Below are 24005 nucleotides of genomic sequence, written 5' to 3'. Positions count from 1 at the left end.
ATTGGTAGACTTTTCCTGGGGATTATCCTGTGATTTGAGGAAGGAATTTGTAGGCAGGTCTGTCCAATGGCTTTTCCCAGAAATAGTTCTGGTTTCTCTGGACATCTCTAAGTTGGTGGCCCCTCTCAGCTTGTGTTCCCCATGAAATTAAATGCCTCAGTGCTTTAATAGTACAGGAAGAGAAAGTGTTCTCTGTCCAGTTTTAATCTCTCCCAGTCTCAGTGACAAAGGACTTATTTTCATATTCTGTTTCCTGATCTGATTTCAATTATCCCAATTGCATCATATATTTGATCTAGTGCTGCACTGCTCATTTCTTCATTTTATGTAGTATGTTATTAGATAATAGAAAAACTTAAATGAGCTGTTGAGTTGTAAAATTGATGAGAAGCAGCATCACTCAGTGCATTCTGTAGAAGTTGTCCATATACCAATGGGGCTGTTACACCATCAAATGTCACCAAATACTGTGAGTGTCAAAAGAGGTTACCAGTGCTGCCCAGTTTAATTCAAGTGAGAGAAATCATTTAAGGATGATATATTGCCACTGTTCTGAGGAAATGTGTAAATTTAAGGCATCTCAGCATCATTTTTCCTAAGTTAAGGCAGGATTTTGTATATTCCATCTCAATGTTACTTATTCTCAGTAGTAAGACAGTGAAAACAAACATAATATGTGATGGCTCTCTTTTCTTTTCTTTTGAAGACTGTGTTACTTCATCCTTTATTCCAATCAAGCCATTCCATAATGTAAAGGAGCATCAACCTACAGTGGAAGTTGAGGAGTTTGTGCAGGAATCAACAAAATATTCTCGACCTTACAGGGTGTACAAGAACCAAATATACATCTATCCAAAACACCTCAAGTATGACAGCCAAAAACACTTCAACAAGGTACAGAATGTGAATGATTCTGGCCAACATGGGCTAGCAGTGGCCTGTATCAGCTCTTTTAAGAATCCAGGAGAATTTATAAAGGAGAGGAAAATGGTGATGTCACTGAATTGGCTCTTTATCTTTTTCACCTGTATCAATCATGAAACACTGGTACAATTTTAATGAATCTATGGATTTACTTTAAGTCGTATCAGTGATTCAAAGAGATAATGTGGTAATTCCTTCTTCACAGTTTTCAGAAGGGGTTTATATTAATGAGAAAATGTGTGCAGATAAAATTAATCTTGATAATGTTTGTAGTTCTTAAATGAAACTTGGTACCACTTCTGATCCCATGGTGGTTGAAAACTAATTAAGGACAAGATGTAGGTAAGTCCTGATCACTTAACAGTCTGCTTCTACTCAGACATTTTGAGGCCTGGCTTGCATTTTGCATTTTTCTTGGAAATTTTATTTCTAGTGATATCACTGAGACTTACAGGCATTTATAAATATTTATACACCATCTGCATGTTTCTCTTGGATTCTGAAAAGGCCTTATTCCAGCTCTGTAGTTTACCTGACTTTTTCTGGCTACCCCATTTCTGATCTCAGCTTTGGTATGCTCCTGTCTCCCCAGGCACGGAATATAACAGTGTGCATTGAGTTCAAAAGCTCTGATGAAGAGGGAGCAAAGCCACTCAAGGTGAGTTGCAAGAGCAGTATGTTCAGAGGGTGCTGTTTCTCAGAACATTGCTAATAAAACCCAGGAATAAGGCTGATACTGACCCAGAACAAATTTTTACAGTGCAGCTTGCTTTTTCTAGAATTTATCACTTACCCTACATTTCTCATTGAGCTCTGGAGTCTTGATTGAAAATAATGAGGCACAAAATTAGAAGGACCCGGGACTTTATTCTTAACTTTGTTAAGAATTAATCTTAATTCTTAACTTTGCTATTACCCAAGGGCTGTTGCACAGTCCATTTGTGGTCTAGTTTTCCCAGCAATAAATAAAACTGCCATTACTCAGTCATCAAGAGCTCCCAGACAGGACCCTGCCAGAAAAGAGATTCTTAACAGGGATAGCTTTTGTAACATTTGAAACTCAGTGAAAGCACTGTATTCTGTATTGAACTGCATAAAAGTGAAATAGGTTTTGTAAAGCTTTTTGCAGAAAACTCTGAAATTGATAACAGCAGGGAAGAAGTCTAAGGAGTCTGCATTGCTTAATTTGGCATAGGGTAATTATCACAGAATCAATGGACTTTTACTGGAAGGGTGTATTAAAAAATCCAGGTTTGAGCACTTAAAACATTTCTTTTAATATTTGATAAAGTAATGATCAATCTTTCATGATAATTGTTTTAAATGTGCATACATATTAGATATACCAGTACTAGTATCTTCAGCAGAATTTCCCAATGTAATGAAAATATGTTACTTTTACCAGTGCATTTATGGGAAGCCAGGTGGACCCTTATTTACAACCTCAGCCTATACTGCTGTGCTACATCATTCCCAGAATCCTGATTTCTATGATGAGGTCAGTCTGCTTTTTCTTTCATTAAATGTCTGCCAATCCCACAAGTTTGCCAGTGAGACAGAAAAATATCTGTACAGAATGCTTCTGTTGCCATTGCTTGTGTGTCTGGAAGGGCTGTGCTGTGTAGATTGACGTGCAGGATCACGTTTTGTTTTCTCTTCTTAAATCAACTCAGTGGATTGTTCCTTTTGTAAGATGTTCTGAGTACAGTTAAGATGCTGTAGAATTAATTAGGAACAGTCCAGCTCTCTGAAATGCATGTCTGGATTACATTAAGGATCCAGCTGCATCTCTGAATTTAATGGAAACAGTAAACATTGTGATGAAGTGTGGAGCCAAGTGTCAGAACAAATCCCTCTCTGACATCCAAGATCTGCATTGGGGCATTTTGTTGATGCAGGGTCTGAACAGAATGTACAGTGACGTGTGGTGGCTGCACAAGTCCTTCAGCTGCTGCTTCTGAGGGTGCAGCCACAGAGTAGTTCGTGTGGTGCCTTTGCCAAATGTTACTCGCATGTGCATCTTTTTGTTTCAGCAAGTGTTGGTTCCCCAGGCTTCCTGCAGGTGACATTAATTTCACCCTATCAGGGACTGGTGTGTTTGGTGGCTTGTGAATGTCATCTGTCTGTTCTGGATTTTCCACTACTGCTTTATGTGTAATGATGAGGCTGGCAAACAGCATAGAGTTTATAGCCAGCATTTTCCCAAACTGTTCTCCTGGTCTAAAATTTCCTTTTTCAGTAAAAGTTTACTTTGATAAAATTGCTGAGGCAAGATCAGCAGATAATGTACAACTACACGTGAAGTATTAATTCTAAGGTTCCTGTTTAGGAACTGGGGTGGAACTTAAAGCATTAGATTTTCAGAGATTTTGAACTCCTTGCTAATCCTTTGCAATATGTGTTTTGGAGTTTAACACATCTGAAAGTGTCCTTCATGTGATGCTAGTGAGCCACTTGGTTTGGGGAGATTACTTCAACCTGAATGAGGAGCTGAATTCACATGTGAGGAGCCAATTTGGCTGGAAGAGGTGTGCACCTATCCTAAATGTCCCTAGTAAAGCAGATGCAGAATTTAAAAGAATGTGGGATGTTAAGAAGAAAGTTGTCTTCATCTCTATCTCTGGGTGCCCATTTTATATCTGTGTTTATGGTATTAGGTTCTTACCCATAAGCTGGTTTAACACTAGAAGCATTCATCAACCATTTCTAACCCTTGCTTTAGCACAGGATTAGCTTGGCTAAACTTCATCACAGCTCACAAGAGCAAAGGGTCATTTTTATTAGTTCTTATGGTAACATGTTCTGATTAGTTTGTATTTTTATTCCAATAGGTTAATAGTACCTGAAAAGCAGTATGTAGGATTTTATGGACAGCATGAAATAGGACTTAAGACTGAGCAGAAATTATAAATACAAGTTTATTTTCATGTCAGTCGTTGTTACTTGGTCTTTGCCATGAAATCATGCTGAAGCACTAGCAGAAACATAATTTGAGTTTTAGTTTGGTTCTCCTGAAAATATGAGCATGGGAGCTGCTTATTTATGGCTGTTAAAGTGCAGGTGATCACTTCTAAGCAGAGTCCACCACTCTTTAGTTCCGTCCTCTTTCATCTTATGCTCTTTCATCATTAATGAAAATATTCCTCCCCCAGACAAAGCTGTTTTAAGTAAAAGTGATAGATGATCCTTATAAACAATTTCCTTAAGAGAGCATTTGTTACCATGGGGCAAACATAACCCAGTAAAAGCAGGCTGTACTTAGACCTCTGTGTAGAGAGATGTCACTCATTTAGCCCATCTCTGATGCCTGGTTTAATTGATTTTTAAACTAAAGTGAGGTGTAACATTTTACATTTCAGGTGAAAATTGAACTTCCCACTCAACTCCATAAGAAACACCACATTCTGTTTTCATTTTATCATGTCACCTGTGATATAAATGCAAAAGCTAATGCCAAAAAGAAAGAGGCTCTGGAAACACCAGGTACCTGTAGTAGAATTATTTTCAATTATAAAAATGCATTATATACATTCAAATAAGGATTTCAAAGTTTTTGGCTGGATGTTACTGTCTTCCTTTAAGCTTTGTTTTTGCAAAGAGTCCCATTTATGTGTTCTTGTGCACAGTGGGGTTTGCCTGGCTCCCTCTGTTGAAAGATGCCCAGCTGGCTTCCCAGGAGCACCAGGTGCCAGTGGCCAGCAGCCTGCCCCCCAACTACCTGAGCCTGCAGGAGCCAGCAAGCACAAAGGTATTCACTCCCCCCCTTGTCACTCACATGGCACTGGGCTCTCATTTCCAGGTGGTTTTCATGAGATCAGACTGCATTTCCATTTGCTGGGAATAGTAAATGTAAATAGGGTTTTCTGGTTTAGAATATTTATTTGTGTATCCCTGACTATAGGAACTAACACATGGAGCACTGAGCTGAGTGTCCTATGCTGCTGATTCACAGGTGTATATGGAAAAAGTGTATTTTATGTATTCTGCAGTGTTATAATTCCTCAAAACGTGAATCAGAGTGGTCAAAAGAGCTTCTTTCACAAACTCAGGCCATATGACATTCATTCTCCAGCTGATGTGATCCACAGTCATGATTCATTCTCCAGTTTTGTGGTGTGATATCATATTTTCCTGCTGATCCAGTCCAGCTTGGATTATTTCTGCCTCCTTGTGTTTGTTTTGCCATTGTCATGAGGACAGGGTGGGGCAGGATCTGGTCCCTTGAATGGCAGCGTTGGTCTTGTGCTGGAAAGTGGGGCTGTGCTGCAGTGATGGTGTTTGTGAAAGCTCAGGCACTCTCATGGGCAAAGCTGTGGACTGAAAAGTTGATGCAAACTTCAATAAGTACGAAACGGGTGGAAAAATGTTTTTGTTGTTTTTGCTTTAACAGCAGATTGGCAGTGATATAAAATGGGTAGACAGTGGGAAACCACTTTTCAAAGTCTCTACTTTCGTTGTATCAACAGTAAATACTCAGGTAAGCCAACATTCTTCTCAGCTCTGTGACCTGCTTGCACACAAAAAGTGTCAGGGCATGGCTGAAAGGGGTTTGAAAATCATGCATGAATTTTTTCTATGACATTTAAAGTTTATTTCAATACAGAAGGACAAGATGCCAATGATGGAAGACATATTTAAAGGTGACACCATTCAAGCAAAAATAAATTTTTTTTAACGTTATACCAATAGAAAAATTGTGGAATATCAGTTTAAACAGCAAGAAAATAAATTATAAGCAGAAGCAAGAAAAAAAAATCTGGCCTCTGAAATCCCATAGGTTGTGAGGAAAAAATTAATCACTCGCAACAGTGAAAAAGGATTTGTGATTTGTCAAAGCACCTGGCATTTAGCAAGCTGTGCTGACCAATGGGTTGGACTCAATAAATTGATTTTCTTTCTGTGACTCCTGTATAAGATGGTGGGGACCAAGTGTTTCCATGGGTGTAATGGGTGATTGCTGTAACCAATTTCTAGCACCAAATTCAATAATCTATAATGTATATTAATGTGAATGTTTCCTATTTTAGGATCCATACCTGAATAACTTTTTCCATCAGTGCCAGGAAAGGGAAAAGGATCTCTCTCAGCCTCCTACCTCAAACTTTATCAATTCTTGTAAGGTAAAGTAACCCATATAGTGCAACCCACAAACTGTACTGTACAGCTGCATTTAGGGCTTTCTCTCCACTCATCCCCCACTGCAGAGCTCCAACCATGGCACAGGTTTACCAGGGGGCAGAGGGTCTGTGACAGCTCCAGTCAGATGGACTTGATGTGACAGATGCTCTGCTGGTCCCCAGCTGCCTCCCATGCCCTCTCATCTAGAGCAGGGCTGCATCTGCCCAGCAGCAGCTAATCCAGCCATGATCCAAGCTCTGATCCCATCAGGGGATCAGGGAATGTCGCTCCAGTAATGGCTGGGGAAGGGAGATGTGGGGCTGCAGCATTGCTGATAATCCTCTCTTGCCTTAAATAACTTCTATCCTTACCTCCTCTGAAATCCTGCCTGCTGTTCGAAGGGCTGCTCAGGGTGTTTGGTGTGGATAAATCAAGGGTGCTTGTTGCCTCCCAAGTTCTGAAACCAGAAGAACATCTGCAAAGATGAAGCAAGAGCTGCATTAAATGTGCCTGTATTCAGTAGAGGTCAAAAACTGTGAGAAGGGAGGAGTGTGACAAGCAAATTAGAAGAGCAGTAGATAAATGTAAGGTCCTAATTCTTCATCTGTTCATGAGTGCTGAAATCCAGAGTTCTTGCTGTGCACTATGCTTGTGGAACATTAAAGACAGATGAGCAAGAAAAGTGAAGGCAGATGTGACTCTGTTCCGTCTCTGAACTGACTGGAACATCATATTATGACATTTTTTGTGTTTCCTTTTAGCACTCTGTAAAATCCAGCAGGTGTTTGGGGTTTAGATGTTGGCACCATGTAAGTGCTTTTCCCCCTTCCTTCACTGGTGATGTTTTCCTGTAGGAGTGTTCCTTAGTCAGATACCAGCTGCTTGGGGAGAGATTTTTTTCTTTAATAAGCAAAGAATAGTTCCAATAAATCATGGTAGTTCCCTGGACAAATCCATAAGGATGGCCACTACTTTTGTTTGTAGGTGCAGCTCTACCTGCAGACCTGAAAAGAGTGGGTTTGTTTTCAAATACTGTCTTGATCTTAAAAAAGTGTAAGATGTGTGTTCACAAATCAAAGCATCAGTGTTATTTAGAGGTTATACCTCTACAGAATGAAATCCTTAATTAATTTTTGGAAAGCCATTGAGCATAATGGGTAAATTTTAGGAATCCATAAAAGCTTTAAAACTTGCTAGACAATAAGCTGGGTGCGTAAACCACCAGAATTGCACCATACTTCATCTGCTGTTTGTAGTTTACCTTCTAAAAATATTCCAGTGAATTTATTGGAAAACAGAGACAATGTTGTATGCAAGGAATTAGCTACACAATATAACCATAGTAAATAATCTTCCCTAGGATATTTTGCTTTTATTTATAAATTGCTAGTACTTTGTTAGAAGCTCCGGAATCATTTGGAAATGCCTGAAATAAAAACATAGGAGAAATTCAAATGAGTTTGTTTTTTATTAAAAGCTCAATACCTTCCTTGATTAGAGAAGATGATAAAATGTCAGGTCAGTGTGTTAATATTCATTTTTACCACTGTGCTTTTAACAAAAGTATTTTAGCCACAACATGTTGAATTTAACAGATCTCTGCATTAAAAAAAAGAGACAAAATACTATACATTTTCTATTAAAAATACTAGAAAATGCATATTTTGGAAATAGTGACTTCTTTCCTTGCCCTTAGATAGTATCCTTAGTGAAATATAAAAATTTGGTTTGGTTTCTCTACTTTAGGTTTTTTTTTGGCTTTAAGTCAGTATAGCACAAAATACTGGGATTCTGAATTTTGGACAATACCTACAGTAGTGTTGATGGCCATATTTAAAACAAGCCTCATGGGGAACCAGTCTCTGCTTAGTTGCCCTGTTTTCCTGCTGCTGTTACCAGTGGCTGCTCTGCATTTTACCTGCTGGCCCCTGACAGCTCTCATTGCTTACATTGAAGGTCCCTCACTTTCCTTCTTCCCTCCCTTACAGAATTTATTGAGGATTGAGAAGATCCATGTGATTATGAATTTTCTTCCTGTAGTCCTGAACCAGCTCTTCTGGGTTTTGGTGCAAAACAGTGATGATGAAGTTGCAACAGCTGTGACCAGGTATCTGGATAACTCCTGTGGGATGGATGTACAGAATTCACTCAGGAGCACAAATGCAGATGTTAGTCCAGTTATAGCTCTTATTTAGACCTCAGTAGGTGAGAATGCTGCTTCCCCCCAGCGCTGGGCTCTGCAAATAGCACGTGGAAGTGTTGGGATCATGTGGCTGGAAATTATTGACCATGGTGGGCATGTGTGATTGCCCTGAAGCAATCCTAGGGGAAGGTCTCATTCCTGAGCAGCCAAGAGCTTCCTGACAAAGCTGGGTTTCACCTTTGGCTTCTGTTTGGTTCTGAGGATGCGGAGCTCAGCATCTTGCTGCATCCAGTGCAGATGGGACCAGGTCACACCATTCAGGGGTATTTTTTAATTAGAATATATCAGCAATAACTGAAAAGCAATAGAAGCATTTTCCAGAGAGCAGGCAAACAACTGCAATGATTTGCTGAGTCCCTCACCCCTCACATAATGAAATTGTCTTTATTGATGCTGTTAATCAGGGCAGCGGGAAAAAAATACTGGCAAGATTATTATTGGTCTCTGCAGGAGGGCAGGAAGTTGTGTTGCATTTACTTGTGTCCATAGTGATGTTTTTGTTGTCCTTCCTCCAGCAGCTAAACATGGGGACTACAATACTCCTACTAGGAAAAAATTACAACTGCCCTCTGCAGCCCTGTTAGACTGATCTGCTGTCAGTATTCTTGTGCTTCAGAATTCATTCCTGAAGAATGGTTATTTAGGAAACTGAAAGGAACAAGGAGATTGAGTTCCCCATCTTAGCCTTGGAGAGCTAGAGTTTCAATCTTCTTTATCAAAGGATCATTTTTCAGGGCAAAGTCCAGTTTTACCACAGCTAGGTACTATTGTTAAAAGATCCTTTCCTCATAAGTGTGTGGGATTTCATCACTGTACACTGTTGTTAAAGGAGGAGAGGCCAGCAGACCTTTGTTGGGGACACCTTTGTGGCCAGCAAATGAACTGATGTTAAGTCTAGAGAAAATTATGAATTTTCTCCTAGGGTAGAATTTCAGCAACAGTTAACTGGCTGGGAAGATGCTGCAGAAGGAGCAGCTGTTTAAAATACAGATTTAATGGTTAGATGGAAAAATTGAAGGATATTATATTTTTCCATGCTTCAAATTTTGACTATATGCACACCTGGCCCCAAAAAAAGGGAAATGAGAAGGATTCTCAGTGTTTTTCTTGCATGTGTGGTGTCGTCTTTTGTGCTGGCAGAGCTGATGCCAATGGGAATATGCCTGTCTGCTGTGTGTCATTCATTGACGTGTCCTATATATACACACTGTGTTTTGCTCTGAATAGCTTCAAGCAGCTTGTGTTGAACCTTCTGAGAGCAACAACAACAGAATGAGAGCATGGATTGGCTTATGTGTTGTGGAGGAAACATTATTCCTTTTATACTCGTGGTTATTTACTTGTCTGGGGGCCAAGTCGTGTCATCATTTGTCTGTCACGTTTTTTCCAGAACCCATTTCAATTTCAAATCATAATGAAGGTTAAAAGATCAGAATGCCCACAAGTAATTGACATAGCTTTTGTGTTTTGCTACAAATTTTGCTTCTCCTACTAAAAGCAAGAAATGAGATAAATTAAGAATACTTAAGGAACTTAGAAAGCTTTTGGATCCAATAATAAGAATCACCAGAAGTCACTCAAATCACCCAGCTAGTCAAAAGGAGCATTTGTATGTGGGCCACAGTCAGGCATATTATTTTTTAATCTATTTTAGTCATACTGTTACTATGCCTATCCCTGAACTCTTTAACATAAAAATAAGATTATAAAATTGCAGATCTTTTCTATATTTAGTGTCCTTAATAAATGAGCTCCCAATAATCAAAAGGAAAGGATATGGTCAAGTTGAAAACTTCTTGCCTAGATTTGTGTTTTCTGGAACAGGATGATCTCAAACAAGGATGGTCCACATGCAAATTGGAGAGAAAACTTTGCTGCCATTCTCACTTTAACACAGTTAAATTCACAGTTTTCCTGCTGCTTGTTGGAGCTCAGGTTTTGAGAGTGAGCTCAGTTTTTGATCTTGGTGTGATCCAAGCAATTTTCTTCTCTGTGGCTGATCCCCAATCTTGTCTGCGGTGTCTTCACTTGTCTGTGCTGAGGGTGCAGTGCTGGTCTGGGTGCAGGGACAGGAGCAGACAGTGCTGAGCAGAACTGAGGGTGCAGTGCTGGTCTGAGTGCAGGCACAGGAGCAGACAGTGCTGCAGAGGGACCTGCTCAGGCTGCAGCCCAGCCCTGGGCTTGTCTTCGAGGAGCTGTGCCAGCATGAGCAGAGTATCAGGGGATTTGCACAATTACAAAGGGCTGAGAGAACTTAGCAAGTAGCATTCCTGGAGAAAGGGGCTCTTGCCTCTCTGTTTCATTAAAATATTCTAATTTTTGGTATCCCTAAGTATCCAAGGCCTGCATAAAGTTCAGTTAGTTAATGTTTTCTCTAGTTGTGGTGACAGTACAGTTATTATCCTTAACACTGGGAGCAATGTTAAGCAAATGCATATATAACAGCACAGTCCAAGCTGTGGAAAGCCCAAGGAATGACTGGCTTTTCCCAGATTTTGCACATGTTATTCATCATTTGGATCATATCCCTCATGCACTGTTTGAGATGAGCTTACAAGAGAAGTACAATATGAGTATCAAGACTTTCTCTGCCTCATGACAAAAAATAGCTCAATTTTTGTTCTTCTTTTCTCTTTCAGAGTCCTTACCAACATTGTTGCCAAGTGCCATGAAGAACAGCTAGACAACTGCATCAATTCTTACGTGATGGTACAGCCGGTGTTGAAATGTTCATGTTTTTGTGCAGAGATGGGTTGAGTTTGGTGGTTTTGTGGGTTTTTTTCCTGTTTACTCTTAGTTCTACTTGTTTGTAGCTTTTTCTGCATTTGCATCATAACTTTCTGCCACTGAGAGACTCTGGTTAAGAAACTTTAAAACTCTTCTGTTGAGGACAGGCAGCTGCTCAGGTTGCTGCTGCTGCTTTTTTTTCCCACAGAACACCAAACTGAGCAAGCACAGGAGGGAGAAGCTGCAGTGCTTTCAGCTGATAACCGGAATTTATATTTTAGAGCCAAAACCTGGTGCAGATGTACTACCACTGAGCTTTTAGGAGTGTAGGTGTCAGTCTTTGGAATGATGTTAAAGCAAGAATTTCCCACTGTGCAGTATTTGAGAGAAGGCAAGGGGCAGAGAACATGAAAGATTGTGAAACTTCAACTCTTCAAGTACCAGTGAGAGGCATTGATGCTGCTTGCAGTCTGTGTGAATGTATGTGTTCACAGGTCATGCACCTCAGCCTCTGAGTAGTTCAATTTTAGTCTCAAGTACCCCCAGTTTAAACACAGAAGAATTCTGCTGAGGTCCAGCAGAGCTCTTCAGGCTCCAAAATAAATAAACTATGTAACATGTAAATGTAGTTAATTAAATGGGTATTAAAACTTCTACACAATAACTTCTCAAAATTGCAGTAGATATCTACTACATGACCAGCTAATAATGTTTGAAATTACAGGTGATCATTAAGTTACACCATAAATCCACTTGGTCTGTTTTCTCATTTCCAGCAGCAGTCAAAGCCCAATAACTGGTAATCTCTTTGTTTTCCATCTGTAAGGAAACAAATACCTACCTTACAAATGCTGTTTTGGGAATAAGTCGAGAATTGTGACTCACAATGCAGCAATAATATGAAATTACACTGACTTAAATAACTGGACCCAAAAGTGCCAAACTGCACAGGGAGAAGCTTATGGCATCTGCTGTGGAAACAAAGCTGAATATTAATAATGTGTTTTCAAGAAATATTTGTTTCTTTTGCCAACCTGGTTGTATTGAAAAGATTTTTAGTCCCAACTGATTCCCTGTCAGAGCTCTTGCTTTAGGGAAGGTGCAGTGGTACCAAACTATTAGCTTAAATTGTTGAGTAGTCATGGTAGGTTTATGTGTTCCTAGCAACTTGGTAGGTAAATTCCTCCCTTGGGGGCTCTTTTTCTACAAGGGCTATAGTTGTGACCGTCAGTCAGCTGCAGTGGGTGCTCTGCGCCTTTCAGGATGAGGAGTTGTTAGCAGCTCTGAGTAGCTGTTGCCACTGGAAGGAAGGAGCAGGTGAGAGCTGACCTGGACTAGGTGGGTGGAAAGCCCTCCACACTTCCTCTGCTTGCCTTTTCTTCCCAGGTGGAATGGCTTGAAAGGCAGTTTGGAGGTGTCAGGATCCTATAATCTATTGAATAGTAAATCATAGCACTGGTTTTAAACAGAATTTCCTCTTGATTCACATTAGGTTGAAATCAGCAGGAAGCTGTGTTTAAAACTGAGGTTCTGTAGGGGAGTAGGTTGTGCCATTTCTGCCAGGGGAATTAAAGTTTATGCGAATGGATTGTTCAGTCAAGATCTTTTGGCAGCAAAGATTGCCAGCTGTTAGTGATACACAAATGATTTATCATCTCCTACTGAGGCTTTTTTGTATTTGTTTTAATGCACTATTTGAAATTTTTCATTTTTTCTTTCTCCTTCAGTACGTCTTCAGGACCAAATCATTTGATGGAAGAACTGTCCATGAGGAGCTATCCAAGAATGTGACTGGGCTGCTGAAGTCAAATGAACAAGTAACTGTGAAACAGGTTTTAAAGGTGAATGATAGCTTGAATTAGCACATTTGTAGTTTTACTACTGGTTTTCTGCCTGAAACTCACTTATCTCTTTCTCCTTTTCCTTTTCCCTGTATGACCTTTGTGCAAATCATGTCCTGCAGTGATTCCACAGTCAGACTGAGCAGAGCTGCTGCAGGTTCTCAGCATAACACATATCTCAGGATGCTGTGGTTTGCATAATAAAACTCTTCCTGTCTATTACAGCTCAGTCAGAACCTGAGACCTAATTCTTACACAGTATGATGTGGGTAATTGTTTCTAGGATACTCTGTTGTAATTTTTAACTTGGAAGATGCAAGGAAAATACTGATCTGTATGAAATTCATACATCTGCAAGGTCTGTCCCTGAGCCTCTGGGTTATGGTACAAGGGCTGCCCAGTCCAGCCCAGGACTTCCCCGAGGCAAAAAATGTGTTCACCTGTTTAAAATGAACCAGTTGTGATTTTCTTTATTGAGCCATTAGCAAAAAAAAAGTCTGAAAAGGCAGAAAACCTGCAGAAATGCTGGGCCACAAAAAATTGCCTGTGGGTGGGTTTATTGTGCGGAGGTTTGGGGTTTTTTTCAATGTATAAGCTTTTGGAGTGTATTTGTTTCACATATATCCGGAGACATTAATCTGTATCACACTTAGTCACCATTTCAAATGGTATTTGAAGAACCACTCTGTTCAAGTACCATCTTATTCTGTGCCAAATTACTAAATATCTGCTGGAACTCACAGGGCAGGTTATTCTCTGAGGTTCTCTGCATCACACCTTGCTGCCATTCCCTGCAAGCAAGCCATGAAGACAGTGCTCAGTAGGAATGGGAAGTTTGTAGGAGTGCTGTTTGGAGGCTCCTTATTGCAAAAACCCACAGACAAAATCCCTGAGATGGCTTCACCTCTCTTAAGGACATGATCCAGTGTTCCTCAAATACATGGCACTTAGATTTTTAAATTCATTTGTCACATAGTGTTTAACACTGTGCATTACCAAGACATGGAATCCATCTGTAAGGAATGATGATGCATTTTAAGGTGTTTATCAGGTAACCATTATTCATTCACTCTTTTCCTTCTTTTGAACAGCATTCCTGGTTCTTCTTTGCAGTCATCTTAAAATCAATGGCACAGCACTTGGTTGATACAAACAAAATAAAGGTAAGTTTATATACAAAATCTCCCAGGGAAAAAATAAAATGCAGAATCCTGGCAAATACACTTGAATGTACTTGAATTTACTAATTTACTGGCCAATAAAATAAATCCTGTGATACTTGGTAAAATATTTGGTTGACCTACAAAAACATTATCTTATCTGCTAGGCTCAAACCTGTTCGTGATTGTACAATGATAAGTTGAGGATGTATTTCCCATTTTCCTATAGACCAGGCTCCTGTTTGGGGTTTGTGCTCAGAATAGATCCATGGAACTCTAGGAATATTTTTCTTCTATGAAAAATGGCCTGTGGTTTATTGTCTTTATTCTTGGCCTGAATGTTTGATGTGCAACCTCATGCACTCTTATGTTGATGGTCTATTTCCTGCTTAGGTTTCTCGAACTCGGAGGTTTCCAGAATCATTTCAAGCTGAGCTGGACACACTTGTGATGGTTTTAGCAGACCATGTTGTTTGGAAGTACAAAGATGCTCTTGAGGAAACCAGGAATGCAAACTACAGCACTGCCAGATTTCTCAAGGTGAGGTGTTCTGGCTTTACAGCACATGCACTTCCCCATATTTAATACAAACTCCAGTCCAGTCTAGTCAAAGGGAGTAAAACCAATTCTGAGTGGAGATGGCTCAATTTCCAAATTCAGTGGTGACTGTTCAGTTTTCTATGGCCTTTGGTCTTTGAGTATCCAAAAGCTTCATGTAAATCTGCTCTAAAGCAACTTTAATTCATTTCTGTCTATGCTCTAAAAGAGTCAAAGTTTTCAAGTTTTGCAGATTAATACCTTATATTCAAATGGGTCAAACATTTGATCAGGAATGTGATTTTAGTTAGACTTGAGCTGATACTCTTGTTAAATGCTGTAATTCTGAATGACTGTGGGTAGATTAACTGTTCCTAATGAAGGAGCTATGTTTGAATGTGTGTAGCAGAAGGCTTTGCTAGTTTTACAGAGTTCAGGAACTGCAGAGAAGGAGGGAATCAAGATTGCATTCTCTGCCTGTAGGCTGACTCTGCAAGGAAAACATGTCAGTAACTGCAGAACCAAGGCCCTCAAAACCTTTACACCTGCTGACAGTATTCAGCCCCAGCAGTCAGGAAGAGCTGTGTTCTCACCATAAAGGAGTGTAGTGTCACACTTTGTCCCAGAGGAAGGGCACAGCTCAGACAATGAGCATTGGGGCTGGGTTGGTCCCTCCCCAGTCCCTGCCCTGTCACTGAGGGGATGCTCAGCTCAGCTGCCTGCTCCAGTGGGGATGCAGTGCTGCCATGCAGGAGTGGCTGCCACCAGAGAAGCTGTCTCCAGTTCTCTGTACACTGAGGTGGTTGCTTTAGGCTACAGACACAGTGAAAATGAAGTTTGATTAATTCATTGTTACTGAAAACAAATCTAAAAATCAAGGGAGATTCACCATGTCCCTGATGTTCCTTGACCTGCCTAATACTGACTTCATCTGTGCACGTGATCCCAGTGTACAAGGGACACAAAGTGATCAGCCAGGTAACTGAGGCCATGTATTGGGGTTTTTTCTATAAAATAGTAATTCTTTTTTTCCCATTTCCTAGCGCTGTTTTACATTTATGGACCGTGGATTTGTGTTCAGGATGGTCAACAACTATATAAGTATGTTTGGAGCTGGAGATAGCAAGGTATGGCTCTGCTTTATTTGTTTGTGTCTGTTTTTCTAGAGTGACTGACTTGTAGAATATTTTTTATATTGAAAATATTTATGATTCCATGACTTCACCATGCTCAGAACTCAAGTCAGTGAAAACATTTAGAGTAAATATGGATTACAGCCTCCTGGTTTTAATATCCATGTGCCCCCTTCTCTGGAAGTAAATAGCCATGTTCAAACAGCTACTCAGTCTGCAAGAGTAGACTCTGCACAGACTGCTCAGACCAAAAAATCCAAAAGACTGAATTTAAGCTTTCATTTTTTGAAAGTACATTTGTCTATGAATATCATCAGCAGTAATTTTCTTTGAGGAGAATAAAGTAAGAGCATATTAAAAAGTTGTCATTGTGTAAACTCAAGTGAGACTGTAACATCTTTACTTTGTGTGAGTGCCATGCTCTTACCTCATTGATGATGCAAGAAGGTAAATCTGCTCCAAATTAGTTTGTGCTGGCTATGAGTAAAATTCCCTGCAGCCTGAATTTCTTCTGTAATACCTGCACTAGTCACTGATATAGTTTGAACAATAAATCTGAAACAGCAGGAGGTCCCCAAATTATTCAGTGTGACTCCTTTGCTCTTCATCCATCAGAATGAGTCACAGACTTTTTCTCTTCCATGCCAGAGTTTATGAGCATATATTTAGTAACACAGTGTAGTCAAGAGATACACTTTGAATGATTCATCTTTCCCCAGAAAGCTCACAAAACTTTTGTCCATTAACTTTTTATAATTCTTTACTGCTAATATGTGCATTTGTTGCTAAAGAATGAGATTACTCCAGGTCTGCTTTGCTTTTTTCCAAAATCAGCTTCATTCTGAACTCAGGTCTTTCCCTTAATCTCTGGAACAGCTGTAGAATGGAGTCTCTCAGTTATTAATGTCATAGCCTGAAGTCTATAATTCTGTAAATAATATTATGCAATCTGAAAACTGTTTCCACATTTCAAACTTCCCTAAATACATTCAACCACAGAAACAGATGTTTAATTAAAAAAGCCCATTAATGGTCAGTGGAAAAGCCTAAGATTAATCAGTGTGCAGGGCAGTACTTAGCACCTTCTTGGCAGTAAGTGTGTGAACATGGCCAGCATCCCTCCAGACCCATCTGCCACCCTGGAGCAGATTCACTGTGTGTGGAGCTGTGACAGATGTGCAGCTGGAGCAGCTTTGTGGCACTTGGAAACAATAGTCATAAAATAAAATCAGAGATTCTAACTTCAAGGAGAGAGAGGCCTTGCATCATTTTCATTTCAGTTAAATGCCTAAGCAAGAGTCAGTCTTCCCAATGAACTGAAAGATTTCTATTTGTGTGTTTTTTGCCTCTTTAATTGATTATTTATTTATCAAATAAAGATACTGCAATCTCACCTGTCTTTTCAGAAAATTTAACAGTGTACATGGTTGCCTGAATATTCTGTGGGTGTATCAATCTGTAGCTGTGCAGTTTCAATATATTGTAATTCTGGATGAAGCAACATAATTTCTGTTCCAGAGAAATATCCCTTATGGTATTCCATATTTTGACATTTAAATATTGTTTTGAGAAACATGTATTCAAAAGTTAAAATACCTCATTAGAAATCAGTTCATTTGCTGTGCTCCCTCAAAATGTCACAGTTCCTCTTGGGGAACACATTTCAGATGCTTCCCTTCTTTATTTGCCATTACTAAGTCCAGCTAACATGCTGTATTCCTGAAGAGGTGATAAAGTGCAATAAACAATATATTTTAGGAGAAAATATTTTAGGAGAAAATTCTCTACTATCCCCTACTTGGTAGACTCAGAAAAGTGCATTTCCTGGGTATCCCAGCCTGTTGGTGGCAGCAGAAATGCTACAATTCAATTTTAGTGCAAATTAAAAGACTTTTACAAGTGCTTTCTAGTGTTAGGACATTCAGAGTATGCTGAATGACAGCCTGGCCACTGAGAACAGTGAGATGAGATGATGGAAATAAAAATGTGTTGCTGGAAATGGTTTGTTATCTTTATATCTCAATGGCACATGATTACAGAAAGAATGATGAATTCTCGAGGTAGGTGCAAGGCTCTAGAAATTATCTGGATGGCGTTTTTGAAGGGAGATATTAAAGAAATAATACCAAAACTATATATTACCCAAATCCCTTGGAGGTGGAACTCATTGGCATAAACAGAGGAAGATTTTGCTACTGTCAGTAAGCTCTGGTGTGACCTGTGTTGCTGAAACTTTATAAAAAAAAGAAGTCATAACAACTATGATGTTAAAAATGTCTGTGGACTGGAGAAGATACTTCACTATGATTCAATGCTAGGGTACATGTCATCAAAAGACCCAGTGTAGCTTTAATCATCTTCAGTAAAAAATCAGTTTAAAAATCAAAAAATCTTCTTTGTCTGAGACAAATTCTTTTGATAACAGAGATGAAAACCACATGTTTACTGTTTGTGCAGCTTGGCATAGCAAGCTCTAAGGTTTCATTTTTGGGTGTGAGTGTGAAGTTTGAGGTAGAGATAAGTAGTGAAGCTCTGTCTCAGCATTGTCCCTGTTTTAATGTGAACTGAACCATTGCCTGTTGTGATTTTCAGACTTTGCACCAGTTCAAATTTGACTTTCTCCAAGAAGTCTGTCACCATGAGCACTTCATCCCTCTGTGCCTGCCCATAAGGTCTTCAAACATTCCTGGTAAGGCCCCCTCAGGAGGATTTCTGTGCAACAGTGAATTGTTGGGAGGTTCAAAGAGCAGGTAATAAATAACTCTGCCCAGAGCTATGTCTGTACATCAGAGGCCCCCAACAGCTTTTCAGGTGTGGTACTTAAGCAGTGTGACAAAAACAACATTTCAGTCAAAAATAATACATTTTCAGTTAAAAATAAAATTTCAGTATGCCTGTAAATAAATGCAGCCTCTGGCAGCTCAGGGGGTGGGACGTGGAAGCTTTTAACTGGAAGTTTTATCTGGAATTTTTGTGATGACTGAGTTACTAAATCACTAAACTACTGCCATAGCCTCAGGAGGTGGCAGACTAGGAGAGGATTTCAACAGGTACAGCACAAAGGGGGAGAAGCTCAAAAAATGGGCTCTTGTCTCCTTTTTGCCTCAGTTTTCAGCAGCAAAAAATGAGTTCAGTTTTGACACTCAGGGCTTTTTTATTAAAGTAGAAGCTGTTTAGTTCAAACTGGAGTCAAATTTTTTTAAAAAGCAAGCAATCTTTTTTTTTTACTAACAATTTAAAAATGCTTTTTTTTGCCCATTTTTTTATGTTTATGAAAAATGAAGACTCTGTGACGCCTTCAGAATCAGCACAGGAATATCGAACATCAGGTATGAGCAATATGACTGAGCAGAATTTTACTTTGACCACTGCATTCTGGCAAATCTTGGGCAAAAGTTATTTCTCATTTTCAGAAGTGGAATTGCTCTCAACCTCTCTGTGTTCTAGAACTCTTCTAGTGTAGGATGTGGAACAACAATTTGGACTTTGTGCCTGGAAGAAGTCAATAGTCTAATGAGCAAACAGTTGAGATTCTCATGTGGGAATCATCTCATGTATATAAATCATCTTTTATTATTAAATAGTAAAACTGCATGATTTCAAGAGATGATTATGGTAGGTTAGTTCATTCTGAGAATTGAAGGAGCAAAATGAGGCAGTCAGGCCAGGAACTCAAGGTTTAACAATGGAACATGTGGAAATGAAGGGTGGGGTGAAGGATGTATGTAACCAATATATTAATTTAAACCTTCTTGTCCATTCTACCCAAGACATTCCAGAGTACACACTGACCAACGAATTCTGCCGTAAGCATTTCCTGATTGGAGTCCTGCTGAGGGAGGTTGGCTTTGCCTTGCAAGAGGACCAGGACATCAGGCACTTGGCCCTGGCTGTGCTCAAAAACCTGATGGCCAAGCACTCGTTCGATGACCGATACGCTGAGCCGGTAAAGAAACTGCCTGTCCTTTCTCACTGCTTGCTCATGCAGCACCTAAACATGCATGGAACTTCCTCAGCCACTGCTGTGTATTTATTGGCTTCTTGAGGATTGTGCTGTGTCTTTTATTTTCAGGCAAAACAAGCACAAATAGCAAACCTGTATATGCCACTCTATGGGATGCTTTTGGACAATATGCCGAGGATTTACATGAAAGATATGTTCCTCTTCAATATCAATACTTCCAATCAGGTAATTCATGTGGTTTTCTTGGAGCACTGAAATGATCAAAGTGAGCCAGTCTGACCCAGTGGGAAGAGCTCCAATTTTATGCTGGTCGCCAGTTAGGTAGCAGAATACAGTTCTGAAATTGCTGATATATTTGCATCTGCAAAATTAAATTTGGAACATCTCAATTTGCAGAGCAACTGGAGAGCCCTGGGAGTCTGTACTATCAAGGAACAGAATGGGGTCTGGAACAGAGCACTGCTGTCCCAGGGCTGGAAATTCAGGGTTAGAGATTTGGAGCCCCAGACAATGTGCCCAGTACCTCTGCCACAGGCTGGGCTCTGAGGATGTGTCCTCAGGCAGGAGGCTGGGACGCACTGTAAAGAAAACTTCCCCTTGCCCACAGAGTATTTGCAGGATTGCTTTGTGTACCCAAAGGTGGTACAACTAAGGGACCATAAGCTGTACCAGGAGGCAGAGGGAATGCATACAAGTAACTGAAGGATAGAAGGGATACAGAAACATCATAAAACAGCTTTACTGCCACAGAAAATGTCTGTATAAATTGCACATCTGAAGGGATATGTTTGTTTCATAGATTTTATAACCATAACACTTCAAAACCTAGAAGCAGATTTCTGCAGGGGTGTTGCGTCTTTCAATCCTTCCAGCAAATAAAATTCCATTACATTTGAGCATTGCTAATGGCAATTAATGTCCCTTTCCCAGTGCTGTGTTAATATTTCAGGAACAAACACTAGTTAGACTTGACCAGTCCTTTACAGCTTCCACTGTGAGAGAGCCTCATATTGCAGGAGACTGCTCAGCACATTATGGCAAGCCTTGATCCTTCAAGGCTGTCATGTCAAAACAGCTGGCAGTAGTCTCAAACTCAGAGTCTTAGAAAAGCCTCCTGGGTGTGCTGTCATTATCCAGGCTATGGATAATGACATGGAGTTCTGGAGCTGGTTCTGTTTCTTTCACATGCAGGGATCCAGGGATGACCTGAGCACGACTGGCGGGTTTCAGAGCCAGACAGCAATGAAACATGCAAACTCCGTGGACACCTCCTTCTCCAAAGATGTTCTGAACTCTATTGCAGGTACAAATGGCAGTTTGAACAGGCACATAGGCAGATTTGTTTGTATCTCAATCCATTGTGCTTTCTGCTTAGAATTCATGGAGGATATCATTAACTTCTGTTATACCATATCCAGGGAAACATGGTGTGCAATGTTTCTCTTCCCTTTGGGTGTCTTTGGATTGGCTTTCTCTTGTGAAGCTGTTCTACTTCCACTGCTTCACTTACTCCCCTGCTTTGGAATGATGCCAGTATTCAGGCTCTAAGAAATCCCTTTGCCTGAGCTCATTCTTGTAGTCTCTGCCTGACTTCAAAATAGTTCCAAGGTTTCTCCTGATGTCTCATGGAGGCAAATATTCATAGTTTGTCCATGTTTAACAGAAGAGTAGAAACGCAACTTATTTTATTCACTACCTCCAACCCTATTTCAAAATTCAAGGAAATGAATTCAGGCATCTTTCCACTGATTTTTGTGTCCTTAGGTCAGTTCTTACAGAATGCAACAGGCCATTTTAATGCCATGAAAAATGGCAAACTGAATCATTGTACTTCAACTTGTTGCATGTTTTCAGTACTAAACTTACCCATCAATAGCTTTGCTATTGGAAGTTCAAAGCACTTGTCTCAATCCAGCATGTGACACATTTTAAGTTCTCCATTTTTTTTGTTGGTTTTTGTATCCATAAATGTTTTAGTTTAGCATGTTTGCTGTGACTTTCATTTACAGCCTTTTCATCAATAGCTATCTCTGCAGCAAACCATGCTGACTCCAGAGCTTCCTTAGCAAGTCTTGAATCTAACCCAAGTACCAATGAAAAAAACAGTGAGAGAACTGACACGTGTGAAAAGGTACATGTGCAAATGTTGGGAATGTTTGCTCAAGGTGGGAGTCCATCCCTGTGCTTAATGAGGCCCTTTGCTGTCACCTCAACAGATCATGAGACCTTTGTCTTTGATTGGGTCAACTCTTCGTTTTGACAAGCTGGATCAAGCTGAAACTAGAAGCCTTCTTATGTGCTTCCTTCACATCATGAAAACCATTTCAGAAGGTAAAAACTGTGCACTCACTACTTAATTTATGCTGCTGTAAAATACTGTGAATACTGAATCCAAGTGAACATTAAATTAGAATAATTAGCAGTGTATTTTACAGGATTTGGGCTAAATTTAATTCCCTGTAATGGATACATAATATATTTTAATATCTCCCCTTAGATGCACTGATTTCCTACTGGTTGCGAGCACCCTTCTCAGAAATCACAGACTTTTTCAGCATTTTAGAGTAAGTTTACTTTGTGGTTGTTTGATTTTAGTGTTGAATATTCTAAAGTGCTGGCTGCAAACAATTCCTCTGTGGGTTTGTCCACCTATTGGAATGGTCTGAGATAGTTCTTGTATCTTAAATTATTTTGCCATAGTCTTCCAAAGTCATAATGAGACATTATTAATAAGATTCATATCCTCCAATATGTTTTAATTTCCATGCAAAAGGGTCATAATGAGACATTATTAATAAGATACATATCCTCCAATATGTTGTAATTACCATGAATGAGGGTCATAATGCTTTGTGTCTTCCTCCTAAAAGAGATTTTCATATTAGTTTCCCCTTTGGTGTTGAGATTCTCTTCTTCCTTCGAGAAAAGTATTTAGCTCCTCAAAACTACCGAGCCATAAGGAAAGTCATGTAATGTAGGATGACCTGCTTTTCACATCCCCAGGGGGGTTTGCTCAGTCCAATCTATGCATGACTGCAGAATCCAGCAGGTAGCTGGTTTTGGAATTTCCTCACCATCTTGTAGTTCAAATGTGAATTATTTACCTTCAGCTTGTGATGCAGCAATGCTTTTACAGCTGGGTTTTTGCCTTTGCCATCTCACCAGGCAGAAATCTTCAACTGTAGAGAAAGAGAACGGGGGTGTGCAAAGTGCTGCCACAGCTCGTGCGTCCCTAGGCTGGGAGCTGCTGCATTCTGTTCTTTTTGCTTACTAGCAGATACATATGTCACAGGTCTCACTGAGGCTTTTTTTCGTAAGTACAGAGTCATTAAATAGGCATAAAATGTGTTGTTTTATCTTTCAGGGTTTGTCTGCAAAACTTCAGATATCTAGGAAAACGCAATATTGTCAGGTAATTCTGTATTACAGACTCTGTGTTGCAGTGTTTAAATATTGCAGCATTTAATAGACTTAAATGAGATTAACAGTGTATCCATCAATTTTCTCTTGCAAGAATGTATTTGTGGAACTGAAGCCAATGTATGCTTCATTTTTTCTTTTATGCAAATGATATTGTTGTGATGTTCTGCATATCTGAGTAAATATCTTCTATAAAGATAAATTGCATGATGTGATAACCATTATTGCATTTATAACCTAAAATACTGGGACCATTCTTGACCACATTTCTGTGCATATGCCAAACAAGGGTACTTTGAACACTGTATTTCCATCCATGTCATGGAAAGATTAGTTTTAATGGGCATAGATAATTGTTTCACAGCAATAAAAAAAAAATCTCCTGCCTCCCTGAAAAAATGTGACATCGTGTTCAGCTGTGAAGTGTGGAATGCACGCTTTGTCTCAGCTGATGTTTCATTTTTAATTTTATATCACTGCTGTGAATTTGTCTGTATGTCATGCAGTGTCAAAATTAAAGGTCACCAGATGAGCCAGTTCTTGCTCCACATCAGGTTTAGTCAGGCCTGCATTCACTCTTCAGGGACGTGGCAAAATCAATGTCACATTTGATAACAGATCAACAATTATTTTCTCTTTCTCTTAACAGGAAAATTGCAGCTGCTTTTAAGTTTGTCCAGGCCACCCAGAATAATGGAACTCTGAAAGGTTCAAACTCCTCTGGCCAGGCATCAGGGCTGCTCTCACAATGGTAATGGTGCATGGAATTCCTGACTCTGTCAGCCCCCAGCCTGGGCCCTCATTCCTCAGCCCTTGTACTCTGTCATTGACTGAAAAGAGGTTGACAAAATATGTAACAAATTTCAGAGGCCCAAGAGCTTTAAACTGTAAAAAATCTGAGTCTCTCTGGCTTGACTTACAAGCTGTTGGTTAGAGTGTTATGTTCAGGGAGTAATCCTGTCCTAGAATAATTTTAAT

The 24005-nt window shown here is 39.7% G+C and overlaps 1 protein-coding gene across 9 annotated transcripts in view; it reads left to right on the top strand.

The window, feature by feature from the left end:
- The window catches only part of DOCK10 (dedicator of cytokinesis 10), a 116867-nt gene that overhangs the window by 69843 nt on the left and 23019 nt on the right, over window positions 1-24005 (top strand). For 7 of the 9 annotated variants that reach the window (XM_063166812.1, XM_063166818.1, XM_063166814.1 and 4 more), the window contains exons 17-39: window positions 707-894; window positions 1517-1582; window positions 2330-2422; window positions 4284-4407; window positions 4551-4672; window positions 5315-5401; window positions 5952-6044; window positions 8031-8149; window positions 10885-10954; window positions 12700-12813; window positions 13905-13976; window positions 14367-14513; window positions 15554-15637; window positions 18236-18332; window positions 18928-18972; window positions 19414-19589; window positions 19716-19832; window positions 20799-20910; window positions 21617-21738; window positions 21824-21938; window positions 22105-22171; window positions 22972-23019; window positions 23677-23778. In XM_063166812.1, the coding sequence (XP_063022882.1) occupies window positions 707-894; window positions 1517-1582; window positions 2330-2422; window positions 4284-4407; window positions 4551-4672; window positions 5315-5401; window positions 5952-6044; window positions 8031-8149; window positions 10885-10954; window positions 12700-12813; window positions 13905-13976; window positions 14367-14513; window positions 15554-15637; window positions 18236-18332; window positions 18928-18972; window positions 19414-19589; window positions 19716-19832; window positions 20799-20910; window positions 21617-21738; window positions 21824-21938; window positions 22105-22171; window positions 22972-23019; window positions 23677-23778 (2380 nt within the window). The remainder of the gene's footprint in view (window positions 1-706; window positions 895-1516; window positions 1583-2329; window positions 2423-4283; window positions 4408-4550; window positions 4673-5314; window positions 5402-5951; window positions 6045-8030; window positions 8150-10884; window positions 10955-12699; window positions 12814-13904; window positions 13977-14366; window positions 14514-15553; window positions 15638-18235; window positions 18333-18927; window positions 18973-19413; window positions 19590-19715; window positions 19833-20798; window positions 20911-21616; window positions 21739-21823; window positions 21939-22104; window positions 22172-22971; window positions 23020-23676; window positions 23779-24005) is intronic. The other 2 variants (XM_063166815.1, XM_063166813.1) reach the window with 2 other exon arrangements.

The sequence above is a fragment of the Melospiza melodia genome, chromosome 12 (assembly GCF_035770615.1).
Source record: "Melospiza melodia melodia isolate bMelMel2 chromosome 12, bMelMel2.pri, whole genome shotgun sequence".
Classification (NCBI taxonomy): Eukaryota; Metazoa; Chordata; class Aves; order Passeriformes; family Passerellidae; genus Melospiza; species Melospiza melodia.
The sequence above is the reverse complement of the archived record's forward strand: the minus strand, read 5'-3'. Positions and strand labels throughout refer to the sequence as shown.